This window comes from Lactuca serriola, chromosome 9 (genome assembly GCF_051521515.1).
Source record: "Lactuca serriola cultivar US96UC23 chromosome 9, Lser_US96UC23_V15, whole genome shotgun sequence".
Taxonomy (NCBI): Eukaryota; Viridiplantae; Streptophyta; class Magnoliopsida; order Asterales; family Asteraceae; genus Lactuca; species Lactuca serriola.
The window spans coordinates 13,537,440-13,556,634 of NC_136416.1; the positions used below are offsets into that span (position 1 = coordinate 13,537,440).

The 19,195-nt window shown below is 37.4% G+C and overlaps 1 protein-coding gene across 1 annotated transcript; it reads left to right on the forward strand.

The window, feature by feature from the left end:
• Window positions 1-1,111: 1,111 nt before the first annotated feature.
• Window positions 1,112-2,812, forward strand: GRXC5 (Glutaredoxin family protein). The gene is made up of 5 exons (XM_079021408.1): window positions 1,112-1,496; window positions 1,588-1,661; window positions 2,217-2,291; window positions 2,414-2,440; window positions 2,602-2,812. The coding sequence occupies exons 1-5, from the start codon at window positions 1,222-1,224 to the stop codon at window positions 2,664-2,666; spliced, it is 516 nt and encodes a 171-aa protein (XP_078877534.1). The 5' UTR covers window positions 1,112-1,221; the 3' UTR covers window positions 2,667-2,812.
• Window positions 2,813-19,195: the final 16,383 nt, after the last annotated feature.

Consider the following 19,195-nt stretch of genomic DNA (forward strand, 5'->3'; position numbering starts at 1 on the left):
GAGTGAGAGAGAGAGAGATAAAGGGAAGAGAGAGAGAGAGAGAGAGAGAGAGAGAGAGAGAGAGAAATATAGATATATAGATTGAGAGAGAGATCATTGATTGGGAGAATGATCACGACAGAGAAATAGATCAATGGCAAAGAGATAAATTATTAATTGAGGAGTAGATTCCGAAAGATAATTAGATTATCATGGAGAGGTTCGTTATGATAACACCCTTAATTACATATTTTTATTGTTACCTAAATGAGAAATAAGTTATAATGTCATTTATAGGATCTATCTGATTATGTTTTTAGTAGTTGTTATTTACTAATCCGTGAGGTTTATGTTGTTATGATGATTTGTTTTGCAGGTTTATATTTGTGATGCTTGACTCGATTTTGTACGTGACCGCCAGTACAATCCTTGTGATAACTACTTGTATTTCAGAGTACACCAAAACTACTGTAAACTTTTAAATAAAAAATGATTTTTTTAGTGTACTTTGTATGAAATCTTTGGCGTTACAAACAACATGATGTTTTTTTATAGAAGTTCTTAAAATATAATATTTTGCAACCATAAGGACCAATAATGAAATTTTGTCTAATATTTTTCCCTAATGTTGAATATCAGAAACTAACTCCTTAGTTATTTTATTTTAGTAACATATAAACTAATTTAAATATTTTTCGTTTAAAACTCATTCTAACACCAAATAAACCGATAATACTTAAAAGAGAAACATAAGTTTCTTCAAATAAAAAAATTAAGAGTGTTTTTGATTGTAAAAAATTGTTTTCATTTTTCAAGAAAATATTATTAAAGAATAAAAAACTTTGAAAAAACGATCAAACCAAACATGTTTTTAAAATTTATGTTTTTTTCTTTTTAAAACTAGAAAATTTTCTAGAACTTAATGCACCATAAATATCGTGCTAATTTTTTTCCTATTCACATAATACCCATTTAAAATAAGTGTCGAAAGTAAATTTGTCATAATTATAAATAGACAGTAATATGGATAAGATGGGAAAATATGAAGATATTTGATTTCTTAAATAAACAATTAATACTATTATATTTGTCCGTAATTATCAAATACATACTTAACTATGGTCTCTTCTGTTATCTTTTGCGCAAAGAAAAGGTTGAGTTTTGACGCAGAAGGCAAAGAAGAAAAAGCCCTTGGTGTAAAGAGTAAAAAGGGTCACAGACCACCAAAAGGAGCGAGCAACCATGGCAGCAACTTCTCAGCTCACTAGAAGTTTCACCTCTGTTTCTCTATCTCCCACCGCTCTCTACCATTTCCCTAATTCACCTTCTTGCCTTTCGTTCGTCAGCAACAAACTTTATTCCCACAAAATCTCATCAAGAAGAGTTTTGACAATCAGAAAACATGGTGCTCTTAAGATCCATGCTATGACCGCTTCGTTTGGATCTCGATTAGAAGAGACTGTGAAGAAAACCATCACCGATAATCCAGTTGTCGTCTATTCCAAAACTTGGTGTTCGTAAGTTATTTTTGGTTTTCCGTTTTGAGATTGAAGTTTGGTTCGGCAAATTTAAAATTGGGGTTTTTGTTTTTGATTTTTGATTGTGAAGGTATTCTTCTGAGGTGAAATCTCTATTCAATCGGCTTGGTGTACAACCACTCGTCGTTGAACTGGACCAAATGGGTAAGTGACCTTTTGTTAATATTGGTGGTTTTTGTGATAGAAATTAGGGATTATATGCTTAATATGTAATCTGTGTTCATGTATATTAAGGGAAAATCAATTGTTTTCCAAATTAGAACACATATTGGATTGAGGATTTTGATCGGAATGGATCTGTGTATGTTGAATTATTTGGAGGTGCTCTAGGCAAATTCATTTAATCCTGAATCAAATTTCGTGCAAGTTTTGGTGCATTTAGTTGTTGTAGTTAGGGTCTGGGCTTCAATTTGTGTTTGGATACCATGAAAATTAGTACTTGGTTGGTTTAAGTTAGAGACTGTGTAATCTTACATTTATCCCAATAAACCTTTCTTACAAGTCATTACATATTTTGTTCAAATCTGATCAATCATCATATCAATTATCAAACACCACATGTCATATACTTGTTATTATGGGGCCTACATACCCTAACCAATCGATCTCTTTTATTCAAGAAAAAAAAAAGAAGTAAACAAATTGCAAATATTTTGTTAGAATTTGGAAATACTGAAGATGGTCTTCTTGTTTTTTCAGGTGCCCAAGGACCACAGCTACAAAAAGTCCTTGAACGACTTACTGGTCAACATACAGTCCCAAATGTTTTTATTGGTATGTAGGAAGGAGACGCCATAAATGTGTTCATTAGTTCCATTTATGGGCAAAATACAGAAACACTTTTTCCATTATATCAGTTTAAAATCTAATTTGGTCATTTCTATCTTTCTCAACAGGAGGCAAACACATAGGTGGTTGTTCTGGTATATGCTCTTTACCCTTCTTCCCGTCTCCTTTGTTGGATTATATGATTATATTTGTTTTCACTCATTTGTTCAATTATATGATCATTTCTATCCTTTTGTTTTCACTATCATTGTGAGAATATATAAGTATGTGATGGATAAATCTTTCTTTGTTGCAGAGACTGTCAAGTTACACAGAAAAGGGGAACTCGAAGCTTTGTTGGAGGAGGCAAAAAGTGCATAAACCGTGTGGCCATGTGATGTGATGTTCTTTTTTACCCCACATGTTTTCGTCTTGATTTTAATTTGTTAATTTATATGATAATTTGATTAAAATGCTGTAATTGATTGTGATGATGACAATTTGGATGTGTAATTGATAATTTTTTTTTTTTTAAAAAAAAAGATAGGAAGATTATAGGTTTACTAAGAATGTATACATGAAATGTGAAAGAGATAATAAAAGGGTTAATAGCAAAATGACCAAAATGGGAGGAGTGAGTATACAAAATGACCGCATTTTGAACAAGTATTACAATTCAGAAATAAACCTTCTTTTCAAAAAGTAGACTTTGCGAAACTACTTTGTCGTGAAATGCGTTTTGTGAAAAGATATTGTCAATTGCAAAAGGGTGCTGCTAATAAGACACCCTTTAGACACCCTATTATCACTTTTATAAAAAGTCAACCTATAATCAACTACTTGTAATCAGCTTTTGGGAAAACAATGCAATTTCAACCAATAAAAATATTTCAAAAATTAATTAGGATTGTCTAAATGGTAAAATGAGGTGTCTTTTTAGCCAACCCCATTGCAAAATAGGAAAACGTAATTTCTGTTGAAGGTTTTGTTAATGAGCATTATACATAATGTAATTTTGAAAAAAAAAAAATAATAGTTTTATATATAAATGATTATCAAATTATGGTTATTCTGTCAGTCACATTTTTTCTTTTGATTATTTTGGGATACGTCTGATTATAACTTTCTTTTGATCATTTTGTGATTCATCCGATTACAAAACTTAAAGGTAGGCCGCAGAAATTGCAATATGATTTTAACATTTTGTTAATAGTAGTAATTTATTTTATTTTCTTTCTTTGTTTTTTTCATTGTTTACCAACATATCGTTTTGGGTGATGCTCAAGTTAGAGTGCCAAATGAAAATAAAAAAAATAAAAAAATAGACATCGTATAATAAAGCAGAAAAAAAAAAGATTTTATAAAAATTTACAATTATGTTTGATTTTAAGATATCATTTCGAACATTTAAGTCTATTTGACTTGTTTAAACTTCCAACATTTAAGTCAAATTTCTCTATGAAATATATATTTCAAAGAACATTTGTGAATTCTATTGTTTCGGAAAATCGGGAATGATACTGATCCCGTCCCCCGTTTATCCCTAATATACATAGGTGATAACAACACTAAAGGTTACTTAATACTTCATATCTTCTATTGAACTTCTAATTACTATGAAAAATTACATGCTAGTTCTATTATTGTAATTAAACATTTAGAAACTTAAGCATATAGATTGTGTTTGGCTGCAATGGGGAGAATGGTGCATCTTATATCCTATTTTTCATATTTGGTCCACCAAGATTGCATGTTATGACTAAAATCACCCTTTAATTTATCTAAATAATTTTTTTATTTAAAAATTCTAGCCTAAAAACTAAATGTTACATAAGCTAAACACTTTGAAATAGTAAAAAATACATTGAGATTGAATGTCTTTATTAAAAAAGTATATTCTAAGAGATGCAAAAGTACATATTGTTCATAGTAAGTGGGGAACATTTATAAAGATTATAAGTATTTAAAACTGAGAAAGTTATTAAGATTTAGACAAAGATATATGCATTGAAGCTTAATAAAATTAATGAGTTTATAATAGAGTTATCTTATGTAATGAAAAATATAAATCTAACTTAAGTTATTCTATATATTTGCTTGAGGGCAAACAAAAGCAAGTGTGAGGTATTTTGATATGTGTTAAGTTATACATATTTTAAAGGGCATTTTATATACTTTTATAGGAATTTTATGGAACAAAAGGTACATAATTCATTATAAATTATATAATGTAGGTAAAATTGGTGCTTTAGGGAAAAAGAAGCTAAAAATGGTTGATAATGAGCTAGATTACAGAAGATTTGAAAATAGCTGGAAAAAAATATTCTATACCCCACGTAACCCTCTACACCCCGCATAGCTTTCTACACCCAATGTTGGTTCCAAATCATCAAATTAAATTCAGAGAATTTCGTGATCTTTTCTTGGCTTAGAAGTAACACGACTTTTTACCTAAATCGCGATGTGATCTGTTTGTCGCGCCGAGAAATATGTAGGTCACTAAAGGCTATAAATAGAGTTGATTTTCGTCCAATACATGTAATACATCAGAACATAAGAAGAATACAGAAGAAAACGACCTAGAGAGGCCATTTTGAGAGTCTAGAAGGCTATATCAACAGATAGGTTGATATAGAAGCAAAAATCTGGAGATCAAGAGAAGAAATCATTAGTTATCCAACTTTTTTACTTTTTGGTCTATAACTAGTTAATAGTTTGATGTCCTACATGTTCCTATTGAGATTTGAAATTAAACCCTTTATGATTATTTGTTATTTGTGAAACCCTAGTTTGTTTGATGAATTGATATTTGATATTGAAAGTTATTCAATTTATTATGTTTGCTTAATTAAAGATCCATGTGTATTGATATTGATTTTGTTATGTTTATATAACTGAGTGCTTGATTTATGATTAGGTTAAGATTATGTATCTTGGATCAAATTGTTTATTAAGTTGCCTAAGCTGGAAAACTAAGTCAAGAGCATATGCTGTTATGACTAGTGGAGAGATACCCTAGGTTAAACATAATAGAGTTGGGATTAATATTTATGATTGATCCAATAACACAGACAATTTGAGAAGTTACCACTAATCTTGGGATTGATCATACCAATTGAGTCTTCATACTACAACATGATAGACAAAGTCTATGGGAGCTATCATTGTTGATAGACAACTTAGAATCCTAGGATTAATGAAATCGGCATGAAATTAATCAATTTAGGAATCGGTGGATAACATATCGATATCATTTAAAGGATGTTAATTAATCGAACTAGGATGGATTAAATACAAACATGGATACCTTCAGATTATGTTATCTATATAGTTATACTTGATTGTTATGTTTGTTTGATTATTTATATGGTTATACTAGTGACACCATTTAATTCCCATTTAACTGCTTTCTTTTGAGATTGATTAATAAGTAGATATTGATATGTTGTAATAGTGTAATACATAGACACGTAGAGACTGATAACATTGTCATATGATTATATCAAAGAGAAATTACAAGGGTTCTCAGAGAAAAGCATTAAGACTACAAGGAATAAAGCGGATATAAATACTAGCTAGACAGAAACCCTAACAGGCTAAAGACAAAAAAGAGCCCATAAACAAGCGGGCTAATAATATAGACTAATATCCCCCCTTAAACTCATAATGTCATAGCAATAAGCATTGAGAGTTTGTCTGTAACGCTCTAAAAATTCCAACCAATTTAAACTTTTCAAAAACAACCCAATTTCATTAAGTTGTTACAAAAAGGTTTTCAATACATTTATTATCAGAGTATTCCCAGAACCATGTCATAAAAGATAAACATGAGGAGCGGTACGATCACGCCTTTGCCTTGCCACGGTCTCCTGGAGTACCTGAAACGTTAAACCATAACTGTAAGCCCGAAAGCATAGTGAGATACTCCCAAAATACCAACCACATATACCATACACATAACATATCATAACATAACAGAACAACCATGCACTTCAGGTCTGCTGTGTGACTGGTCCGCCGCACCGGGCCTTCAGTCCACCTGGTCCACCCTCCGAGTCTAGCCATATACACCGAGTCTGCAATGTGGTTGGTCCGCCTGCACCGGGCGTTCAACCCACCTGGTCTACTCTCTAAGTCTACAGTATGACTGGTCCGCCCGTACCGGGCCTTCAGTTGGCCTGGTCCACTCTCCGAGCCTCGGCACGTCTGGTCCGCCCTCGTGGGGCCTACAGCCTATCCGGATCGCTCGCTGGGCCTTCAGAATATCCGGTCAGCCCTGGGTATGTTGGCCTACAACACAAAGCAGGACCCGCCTCAACCCAACCCCAGTCAACCAACCATGTGCACATAAACATATAATCATATAACAATTAATCACCAATCAACCGATCTAGTAGATCACATACATAGCATACTCTAACCAGGATACCGACCTAACCGGTCACTAACATAGCATCATCCTATATACCAGGATCCCGACCTTAACCAAGTCTCTACCATATACCATCCTAACTACCAGGATGCAAACATATAGCGAAGCAATAACATAACTACCCGGATTTCCATCCGATAAAGGGTCGGTCTTGGTGCCTTAGACCCTGTCGATATAGTGAGGATAACTCACCAAACAACTACTGACTGAAAAGATAAGATCACGTTGCTCCAACCTCCGACACGAACTCCACCACTGATCAATACCAAAAGTCTGAACTCAATAAATACCAATAATTACCAAAATACCCCTGGAAGTCAATTGGTCAAAATCAAAGTCAAAGTCCTCGTCGAGTCCCTATACTCAGAAGCTCCTAATCCACGACTCAACTCGCCGAGTCACCCCAAGACTCACCGAGTCCAACCAACTCTGAGTCACTTCCTGCTCAACTCACCGAGTCGTCCCTCGACTCACCGATTCACCGTTCAACCAAAAAAATTAGGACTTTACGACCAGACTCGCCGAGTCTAAGAACAGACTCGCCGAGTCCAAGGCAATCTTCAATAGACTCGCCGAGTTCCTGTTTATCTTCATCCAACTCGCCGAGTTCACCCAGGGAACTCGCCGAGTCTCTTCAGTTCTCATTCCATACAGAGGCTTTCTAAGTCATGCAGGGGCTCAAATCCCTAGATCTACCCTTCTACAAGCCATTCCTCACGTAAAGTGGCAAACTTTACGTGAACTCTAGGAGCTATGAGCCCAAAATGCTCTAGGTTTAAGGCTAAGGACAAAAGAGCTTCACCAACAACTCTTGTACAGGAACTTTATGACATATAGGACCATCACAAGATTAGATCTGAAGTAGCATCCTTAGATCCAAGCTTCTATCTCGAATTAGATCTCATATCAATCACCATACATGAATCCATGAAGAAACAGCTTAAGGAAATGGTTCCTTACCCCTGAAATGAGCCCAACCAACTGTAGATTTATGATCTCCCCAAGCCTCCTGATACAAGCCTCCAACCTTCAAGCTTCAAGCACCAAAGATCCTCCTCCAAGCTCTAATTCACTCAACAATGAGGTCTCCTCACGAATTAGGGTTTTCTGGATCTCAAATGAGCAGCAAAGAGGCTGAGGGGAAAACATAAGGTTCCATATATAGGGTGCAAACCCTGAAAAATAGGGTTTCTCATTCCAGCACCGACTCGCCGAGTTGGTCACTAAAATCGTGACCAAAATCGCGACTCGACTCGCCGAGTCTATCCATGGACTCGCCGAGTCTATCCTCCTTAATTACACCAAGCACCCTGAACTTCCACTTCTGAACTCGGGGTGTTACGTTGTCACATAAGAACCGAAACCAAGAAGCCGATAAAGCCTTCGTAAAAATATCTGCAAGCTGCAAAGTTGATGAAACAAATGGAAGCGAAATGGTCCCAAACTGCAGATGATGACGAGTAAAATGACAATCAATCTCAATGTGCTTCGTCCGCTCATGAAAAACAGAATTCTTCGCAATTTGTATCGCACTTTTATTATCACAATTCAAGGGAGTAGGTGAAGAAATGTAAACTCCCATATCCGCAAGCAGCCACCGTAACCAGATAATCTCGCATGTAGTTACAACCATAACATGATATTCAGCCTCCGTGGAAGATCTAGAGACAACATCCTGTTTCTTGCTCTTCTATGAAATAAGAGACTCTCCAAGAAATACACAAAATTCAGTGGTAGACTTACGATCATGGCGATCACCATCCCAATCAGCATCACTATAGGCACGTAACTCAAGAGAAGACGTCGAGGGAAACAAGAGAGTCTGAAACTGAGTGCCACGAAGATATATCAGAATACGAAGAACAGCCCCCCAATGAACAGATGTAGGTGCAGTAACAAAATGACTGACAATATGAACAGCATGAGTAATATCTAGACAAGTGACTGTGAGATAAACCAAACTTCCAACCACAGTATGATAAATATTCGGATCAGACAAAGGAACACCATCAGTAGGAGAGTATTGAGCATTGGTTTCAAGAGGGGTATTAACAGTCCGATTGTCAGAAAGTCCCGCATGTGTAAACAAGTAAGATATATATTTAGTGTGGGAAAGAAGGTACCCTTTCTTAGACTGAGCGACCTCAATACCCAAGAAATAACGCAGCAAGCCCAAATCCTTCATAGCAAATCGACGAGCTAGATCATGCTTCAAAGACTCAATACCACCATGGTCATCACCTGTAATAATCATGTCATCCACATATAAGGACAGAAGAATCCGTCCTACACTCAAGCATCTAACAAACAGAGCAGAATCGTGATTACTCTAAACAAATCCAAGAGAGGTAATCACTATGGAGAATTTCTCAAACCAAGCACGAGGGGATTTCTTGAGCCCATACAAAGCTTTGCGAAGCCGACAAACCTCGCCCGGTCGGTGTTCAATTCCTGGAGGAGGGGTCATATAAATCTCTTCATGAAGGTCACCATTCAAAAAGGCATTCTTGACATCCATTTGAAAGATCTTCCACTGTCGAACGGATGAACTGCAATCATAGTATGAACTATCGTCATCTTTGCAACTAGGGCAAATGTCTCCTCGTAGTCAAAACCATACTATTGGGAATACCCTTTTGCTACAATTATAGCCTTATATCGTTCAACAGATCCATCAGCTTTTGTTTTTATCTTGTACACCCAATGACAACTTATCGTATGTTTCCTAGGAGGAAGAGAAACCAAATCCCATGTATGAGTCTGATGAAGAGTAGTGAGTTCTTCAGCCTTAACATTCTGCCAAAGAGGATCTGAAACAACTTCTCTATATGATTCAGGTTCAAACAGATGATGGATGCTTGCTATAAATGAAGCAAACGGTCCTAAATATGTAGAGTAAGAAAAATCTGGTAGCTTGGTGGACTTGACAGGACGAGAAGATCTCCTAAGGGGTGGTGGTGGAGGAGGATCCCCAACTTCAATAATCGGAGGATCAGGCTCAGGAACAGGTGGAGTCGAGGCACCCTCTGAAGAAGTGTGTGTGTCATGTGTGTTGGATTAGTGTCTAAGTCCATAACTGTTTTGGTATGTACTTGACCTGATGGTGCATGGTCCTTTTGGGTTGCCTTCACCAAAGCAACTTGATAGGATGAATTATGGAGAGAAAAGATTAAATATGATTTATTAATATATTATGAGAATAATATATATTAAAGGAGAAATCATATTGTTTAATTAATATTATTCAATAATTAATTGGTAATTAGTTTTGTGAGTAAAAGAGATTAATTAAACATAAGGGACTGGAATTGTAATTATAAGATAATTGCAATTTGGGCTATGGATTGTCTTAAATTAAGGAGTGGACGAATTCTATGGGGGAAACCCATAAGGAAATCGTCCAAGGCCTTAATTAAAGGAGTCTATGGGTTACTTAGGGCTTAAGCATCCAAATTAGGGTTTCCTTGTTAGATAACCCTAATAGCCTCCTATATATATAGATCCCTTAAGGACCAAAAACGTGGCTAAGCTTTCTTCTAGGGTTAGAACATGTTTTGGGCAGCCTCCATCCTCTCTCCTCTTCATCCTCTTGCTTATGGTGTTTGTGAACCATTAGAGGAGTGACAATTGTGACTCTAAGCTTTCTAAAGTCAATACAGGGAGGAATTGGATTGTTATTGCTACATAACAATCAAGGTAATATCTTAAACCCATTCTCATGTTAATATGATTACTTGTATGCTAGAATTAGGGTTTATAGTCTTTGATAACTTGCATGTACAATAGAGAAACCTAGATCCAAGCATTAGGGTTTGTATGAGCACATACAATGTTCTTAGGACCAAAACCCATCAGTGGTATCAGAGCCTAGACTGGTTCTATTGTATTGATGCTTTGTATGATTGAAAAATTCGTTTTTTGTTTTTCTGGAGGCTGGACTCGCCGAGTCCATGCTGACTCGACGAATCCAAGCCTGACTCGGCGAGTCGGCTGGTCAGAATGAGGGAAAATCGGGATTTCTTGCTGTTTTTGCTTAAGGATAGTTGCCTTATCATATTAGATCAATATTAATCCGATTTTATGATATATTTGACTATATTCTTGATCTAATTGAAGATATTTATCAATTAATAAGATAATTGTTTCCTTATATGACAATTGATTAATTATTTTGATTAAATTGGTAAATTGTTTTGCAAGAAATCATTTAAATTAATCAAATATGGATAATTATGTGATTAAATGTTAATTTAGATTATTTGTTATTTAATCCTTATTGTTATGAAAAGTTTCATATTTTCCCCTTTAGGTTTTATAGTTTAAATTTGAACCCAAAAGTTCTGTTGTTTTAAAATTTAAATAGTTGAAACCCTAATGTTTTGAAAAAGGTTTCAAAACTTGCCCTCAAGTTTTGGAATTTAAATTTTGAATTAATAGATTAATTTTGATGTATATTTAAATTCTAAACCCTAATGTTTTGAAATGTTTCAAAACTTGCCCTTAAGTTTTGGAATTTAAAAGTTGATTAAAAGTTTAATTTGGAATGTTAAATTCTAAAACCCTAGTATTGTTTTGAAAAGGTTCAAATCACACCCTTATGGTTTTATTAATTAATTAAGGTGTATAATTAAAAGAGGTTTAATAAATCCATAAAGTTTTTGGTTCAAAATTTAATTGAATTAAAAGTATAATTGTTAAATTTGACCACCTAATATTTTAAAAGTGTAAAATACACCCTATACTATATATAACATTAAAAGTCTAACATTATATATATCTATGAGTAAAAGTCAGTCTTACCGTTAGTAGGCCTCATTCACGAAGTTGGTCTATAAGGGGTGTTTAAGGAAATTGCCTATAAAATGGCGATTGAATGGGTATCCACTCTTACCCACCGCACTCTTGACTAGTGGAGGGTCGTTAGCCGAACGGGTAGATAGTTGGTGTGTAATAAATAGACGAGAGGCCTCGTTGTTGTTTGATTTAGTCATCTAGCGGAGTTTAGATGATGACCACAAACTTTTCTAGACAGTCATGCGGAACATTAGCAGGCTCACCACCTGTAGTTGTTAATGAACTTGGGTGTTCATTCGCTGTACTCTATCCCCCTCATGGTTGCCTTATTTGACTTATATTGCCGAGGAACCCCCAAAACATGTGTTGTCGTCCCGATGAAATATTCTTAGACTAGGTCCCTTGTGTTAGTTATTTTAGGGACATAAAGTGAGAATAACGGGAATGGGTAATTGGGTTATTGTTGGTTGGTGGAATTAAATATAATTATTTATTGTGGGTTGAAAACCCTATATGCTCACCAGGCTCCCAAGCCTGACCCACTCAGTTTTATTTGTATTACAGGAAGTGGTGCAAGGGCATAAGATGGATGAACCATCAAGTTGTTTTGTTTACAAGTCTGTATATGTATATATTTGTTGAATGACTTGTAATGTTATCGTTTATGCTTATTGGTCTGTATCGGAACATGACACCCCGAGTTTTGATCATATAATGAAAATACATTTCTTTTATGAAATGCTTTGGTAAACATTGTTTTATCATGTTTTGTTTTTGGGAACAAATTCCGCAACTCTTTCAAATCAAAAGGATTTACTCTGAAATTATTTTAAAAGCATAAATGAAAATCGGTCTTTTCTGGCCGAGATGTTGGGGATGTCACAGTTGGTATCAGAGCATTAGTTTAAGCGAACTAGGAATTTGTAGGATTTCTAGACTTAAACTTAGAATGCTAAGTGAAATTTTGAGATGTGGGTCTGTGATATTTTAGACACGAGCACTAGTTTAGTTTAGGGAAGTTGCCTAAAATGCTTTTATGTGCTAAATGTTATATGTTGCCATATATGATATTATTTGTTCGGATCTATGGTCTGTTGCCGACCGGATCTAGAAACCTTATGTGTGTAGGATTCTAAGCGTACGTCTACGAATTTAGAACTAGCATATAAACGTTTTGGAGTGATAAGGTTGATTTGAATATCTATCGTGATTGGGGATCTAATTTCACCTTATTCGGTGTATAGATCAAAAATGGTGAGAACAAGAAGTGGAGTTGGAAATGCTGATGAAAACAGGAGTCAACCACCAGTGATTGAGCAAATACCTGTCGTAGCAGCAGCACCTGAGCCGATAACCATGGCTGGTGTGTAAATGATGATTCAAACAATGTTGGATCGTCAAATGGAGGAGACTAGGCGGTTGCTTTAACAGAATCGTGAAGAACTGTCAATCCGTGTGGAAGAGCCCGAATTAAATGAAGGGCACTCGGAAGGTGGAAACTTCACTAGGTCTGTTGGTCAAGCCAACCCACCGATAGTTAGGCAAAACAACCATGATGGAAGGAATGATGGAATGGGATGCAAGTACAATGACTTTCTAACTTGCAAACCATCGACCTTCAATGGAAAGGAGGATCCGATTGGAGTTATGGATTGGATCTCCGAAATGGAGTTAGCCTTCATGACTTGTGGCTGCAGAGGCAAGTTGCAGACTATCTATGCAGTGCGTCAATTCCGAGGTGGAGCCGTTCGTTGGTGGAACACTCTAGGGAAGACTTTAAGCCCTAATGAGCCATTGCAATTGTCATGGGCAGAGTTCTTGGCGCAGTTCAAGCGCAAGTTCTGCTCGGCTCAAAATCTGTTGGAGTTGGAGAATAAGTTTTTGGCATTGATGAAAGGCAGCATGTCAGTTGATGAATACACCAATAACTTCACCGATAAGATGGAGTTTGCCTTGTGTATCATCCCAGACGAGTTGACAAAGGTGGACCGGTATGTGAAGGGACTCCCACGGGAGTACGAGGTGCCAGTACGTCAGGCATATACTCTAGAGGCAGCTATCTGGGCTGCCAAGTCTGTTGAGAACATGATTAAGGGGAGAACCACCAACAAGGTTGAGGTTGGTGAGAAGAGAAAGTTTGAGGGAACATCTGGTTCCGGTAAGAAAGGCAAATTTTCGAAATCTGATTCGAAAAAGTTTGGAGGAAAAGGAGGCGAAGCGAAATGGTGTGATAAGTGTAAGAAAAAGCACTTTGAGAAATGTAGTGAGGATGTAACCTGCTACAAGTGCGGAAAAATTGGGCATTTTGCCAATGAGTGTCCGAACAACAAAAGGATGTGTTTTGGTTGCAATGAAGAGGGGCACATTTTGAAAGACTGTCCGAAGAAGAAGGAGGCAGCTAAGCCCAACATTCCACCAAAGCCGAAGGCGAGAGCCTTCCAGATGACACTCGAAGCTGCGAAAGATGAAGCTGATGTCGCTTCAGGTACCTTTCTCGTAAACGAATTACCTGCTCAAAGTTTGTTTGATTCTGGAGCCAACTACTCCTTTATTTCGCATGAGTTTGGTAGAAAACTAGCCTTGCCTGTTGATAGACTAGATAATGCTTTATTAGTCGAAGTAGCTAGTGGCAAGTTTGTACCTGTTAGCCATCGTATGAAAGACATCTTAATCGACCTTAATGGGAATAAGTTTCACGAGGAATTATTGCCTATCGAACTTAATGGTTTCGACATCGTGTTGGGAATGGATTGGCTTAGCGCCAATGATGCCGAAATATTGTGCAAGAAGAACATAGTTAAAGTAAACCCGCCTGGGAAAGATTCATTTATGGTGTACGGGGACAATCGGCGAGTAAATTCTGGAATCATTTCCCTAATGAAAGCCAGGAAGTGTTTGACCAAGGGATGTACATCATATTTAGCATTCGTGATCGATGCTAAGAAGGAAAAGAAGGTGATGCAGAGTATTGCAGTGGTGTGTGATTATCCGGAAGTATTTCCCGAAGATCTTCCTGGATTACCACCTGATAGACAAGTGGAGTTCAGAATAGACTTGTTACCAGGAACCACGCCAATAGCAAAAGCACCTTATCGATTAGCACCGACGGAGATGAAGGAGCTGATGATGCAACTTCAGGAGTTATTGGACAAAGGTTTCATTAGACCTAGTTCATCGCCCTGGGGAGCTCCGGTGTTATTTGTGAAGAAGAAAGATGGAAGTATGAGAATGTGCATCGATTACAGAGAGCTGAACAAGGCAACAATAAAGAATAGATATCCGTTGCCAAGGATTGATGACCTATTTGATCAATTGCAAGGTTCGAGCTATTTCTCGAAGATCGATCTAAGGTCAGGATATCATCAGCTAAAAGTAAGAGAGCAAGATATCGAGAAGACTGCATTCAGAACTAGATATGGACACTACGAGTTCTTGGTTATGTCGTTTGGACTAACCAATGCTCCGACAGCATTTATGGATTTAATGAATAGGGTTTGTAATCCTTTCCTTGATAAATCCGTGATAGTGTTCATAGACGACATTCTGATTTACTCGAAAAGCCAGGAGGAGCATGGCAGACACTTGCGAGAAGTGTTAGAAGTCTTGAAGCAGGAGAAGCTGTATGCGAAGTTTTCCAAATGTGATTTTTGGATTCGTGAAGTCCAATTCTTGGGTCACGTGGTCAACCAAGAAGGGATAATGGTTGATCCAGCAAAGATCGAAGCTGTGATGAAGTGGGAGCAACCGAAAAGTCCCACGGAGATCCGAAGCTTTTTAGGATTAGCCGGATATTACCGAAGGTTTATCCAAGGCTTTTCTTCGATTGCTACTCCATTAACAGCTTTGACCCACAAAGGAGCTACTTATGCTTGGAAGTATAAGCATAAAGAAGCATTCGAGAAGCTAAAGAAGAAGCTATGCGAGACACCGATACTTTCTTTACCCGATGGAGTTGAAGACTTTGTTGTTTATAGTGATGCGTCTGGGGTTGGATTGGGTTGTGTTTTGACCCAAAGAGAAAAGGTGATAGCATATGCGTCTCGACAGCTGAAGGAGCATGAAAAGAATTACCCGACTCATGATTTGGAGTTGGCAGCGGTAGTTTTAAAATATGGAGGCATTACCTCTATGGCACGAAGTGCAAACTTTTCACTGATCATAAGAGTCTCCAATATCTCTTTAATCAGAAAGAATTGAATATGAGGCAACGACGCTGGCTAGAGTTACTCAAGGACTACGACTGTGAGATACTTTACCATCCCGGTAAAGCTAATGTTGTTGCTGATGCTCTTAGTCGGAAAGTCAATCTTGAAAGGAAAACGCCAAGAGCGTTGAGAATTAAAGTTGTCTCGACTATTTTGGAAAGTATAAAGAAAGCTCAAAGCGAAGCTTCTGAGAAGAATGACCGAAAGGAGGAACGTTTGGGAAAAACGTTGGTGTTCGGTGTAAACAGTCATGGACTGAAGGTGTTCCAAGATCGGATTTGGATACCTAAGACAGGGGGAGTCAGAGATCTTCTGATGGAAGAAGCTCACAAAACCATGTACTCAATTCATCCTGGTAGCACTAAAATGTATAGGGACCTAAAACCCTACTACTGGTGGCCGACGATGAATCTTGATGTTGCTAAGTATGTGGCCGAGTGTGTGACTTGTGCGAGAGTCAAGACACAACATCAGAAACCTTATGGGAGTTTAGAACCATTGCCTGTGCCTACGGGTAAGTGGGAAGACATTGCTATGGATTTTGTCACTAAACTGCCCAGAACAAAGAATGGTCACGACATGATTTGGGTGGTCGTTGATCTATTCACTAAGAGTGCGCATTTCATAGCAGCCAAGGAGAAATGGTCTATGGAGAAGCTTGCAAATTCTTACGTAAAGGAAATTGTGAGGCTTCACGGTGTTCCGTTAACGATTGTGTCGGATCGTGATAGCCGTTTCACCTCGAGGTTTTGGAAAAGTCTACAAGAGGAATTGGGTACCAAGTTGTGTTTAAGTACAACTTACCATCCGCAGACTTATGGCCAGAGTGAAAGAACAATACAAACACTTGAAGATATGCTGAGAGCATGTACCCTGGAATTCCTAGGTAACTGGGATGAACATTTACCTTTGGTAGAATTTTCCTACAATAATAGTTTCCACTCGAGCATAAAGATGGCACCTTATCAAGATTTGTACGGACAAAAGTGCCGTACGCCGTCTTGTTGGCTTGAGGCTGGAGAAAAGCAGTTTATGGGTCCCAAGATGGTCCATCAAACCACTGAAAAGTTGAAAATAATTAGAGAAAGAATGTTAGCAGCTCAAGATCGTCAAAAGAGCTATGCTGACAAGAAGCGAAGGCCAATGACCTTCGAAGTTGGAGATTCGGTTTTGCTTAAAGTCTCGCCGTGGAAGGGACTTATAAGATTTGGTAAAAGGGGAAAGTTGAGTCCAAGGTTTATTGGACCGTTTAAAGTTCTTCAGGGGATTGGGAACCAAGCTTACAAGCTCGAATTGCTTGAAGAACTTAATGGAATTCACAACACTTTTTATGTGTGTTATTTGAGGAAGTTCACGGGAGAAGTTCCCGATATAATTCCAATTTCTGAATTGAGAATTGATGAGAACAAAAGGTTGATTGAAGAACCAGAGACAATTGTTGACCAAAAGACTAAGAAGTTGCGACGCAAGATGGTTGGGTTAGTGTTTGTCCGATGGAAACACACGAATGGGCCGAATCTCACCTGGGAGACGGAGAGTGACATGTTGAGTCGCTATCCGCATTTGTTTGTTGATGTGTGATTCCGGGGACGGAATCATTCTAAGGTGGAGAGAATTGTAACGCCTGTGTTTCCGGGCTTGCCATTTTTAGCAATGTAATAGTCTAGGTTAACCTTTGTGACCCGTTTTGAAATAATAGAAGTATATTATTTGAGTATTATGTGTTTTATGTTTAATTGCTTAATTATGTGGTTTGATTAATTAAGAATAAAAATAAGCGTCAAAATTTAAGTGTAAAATAAACTTGATATCTTTGGATAATATTGTAGTAGTTGAAACGAGGTTTCCAAATATATATAGAACGCCCAAATCTGACTTCGTATGAGGAAGTTATGATTGATTGAAGTTTCGACTTAGCGGTATGCAGCCCGAAATACTCGATTTGAAATCGAGCGGTTTTTAGCCGAAACAATCTAAACGAGAATCAAAGATGTCGTTGTTGGTATCGAAGCAATGAAAAGTTAGGCGAGAGCGGACGTCAAACGAAGAAGTTATGAATTTATAACGAAGTTTTTCTGTCCCGACCTATTAAAAATAAATAATAAAAATAAAGTTAAAATTAGCCGACGGAGTCTAAACGAAAGTTGTAGAGCGTAGTCTCACCTACGCCTGGATATAAAGAACGTCGAAAACGGAGTTCGTATGAAGAAGATATGAATTTCCGAAGTTTATTAAATAATTTGTATTTAAATTTAATCTTTAATTCGGATGTATATCCGAAGGAGTCACCGATCTGATCCGAAGTACGCCTAGCGTACTGGCGTACGCCCAGCGTACCGCGAAGCATGACGCACCTCGCACTCAACTGACTTCGGATGACAAACGCCATGACGATTTCGGACCAGTACGCCCTGCGTAAGGCCGTACACCCTGCGTACTCCGAGGCTCCAGCCTCCTATAAATAGGATGCGAGGGCAGCCGACTCATTTGCTCTTTTTCTCTCTTCTCTCTCCCGTTTTGCATCGTTTTGCGTGCCAGAAGTACCCCGAAGCCCCGGTATCATTCCCGAGCCCCGAAGCAAGTCCCGAGGTCCTGAAGATCCCGAGAAGTAAGATTCCCGAGCCGAAGCTCTGCCCGCGAGAAGTTCGATTTTTGTGGAGATCTTCCAGATCTGCCGAAGAATACTACTTCTACAAGCCGTAGTGCTGTCTGATCCTCTTTTGATCAAGTGAGTGTATACTACCTTTCATAAACACGATAATAATACAAGTATGGTTTGAGTGTATTAAGTATATTGTTGTTTATATGTGTGAATGTGTATTCACTTTCTTCTATCTTATAGATCTGATTATTTCTCTATGAAATACGTGTTATGTGTGTGTGCCTCATCTGTTATGTGGAGTATGTATTGATTAAAGCATGCTATACAGTTTTTTTTTTAAAACTATGTATAAAAAATGTATATTTTTATCTACTAATATGTTGGGTAGAACATGGGTAGATAGTTGGTGTGTAATAAACAGATGAGAGGCCTCGTTGTTGTTTGATTTAGTCATCTATCAGAGTTTAGATAACAACCACGGACTTTTCTAGACAGTCATGCGGAACATTAGCAGGCTCGCCACCTGTAGGTGTTAATGAACTTGGGTGTTCATTCGCTGTACTCCATCCCCCTCATGGTTGCCTTATTTGACTTATATTGCTGAGGAACCCCCAAAGCATGTGTTGTCGTCCCGATGAAATATTCTTAGACTAGGTCCCTTGTGTTAGTTATTTTAGGGACATAAAGTGAGAATAACGGGAATGGGTAATTGGGTTATTGTTGGTTGGTGGAATTAAATATAATTATTTATTGTGGGTTGAAAACCCTATATGCTCACCAGGCTCCTAAGCCTGACCCACTCAGTTTTATTTGTATTACAGGAAGTGGCGCAAGGGCATAAGATGGATGAACCATCAAGTTGTTTTGTTTACAAGTC

Coding starts and splice junctions, on each gene's coding strand:
- GRXC5 (XM_079021408.1), top strand. CDS start 1,222: ATGGCAGCAACTTCTCAGCTCACTAGAAGTTTCACCTCTGTTTCTCTA. Junction 1,662..2,216: donor CGTTGAACTGGACCAAATGG/GTAAGTGACCTT, acceptor TTGTTTTTTCAG/GTGCCCAAGGACCACAGCTA. Junction 2,292..2,413: donor AGTCCCAAATGTTTTTATTG/GTATGTAGGAAG, acceptor CTTTCTCAACAG/GAGGCAAACACATAGGTGGT.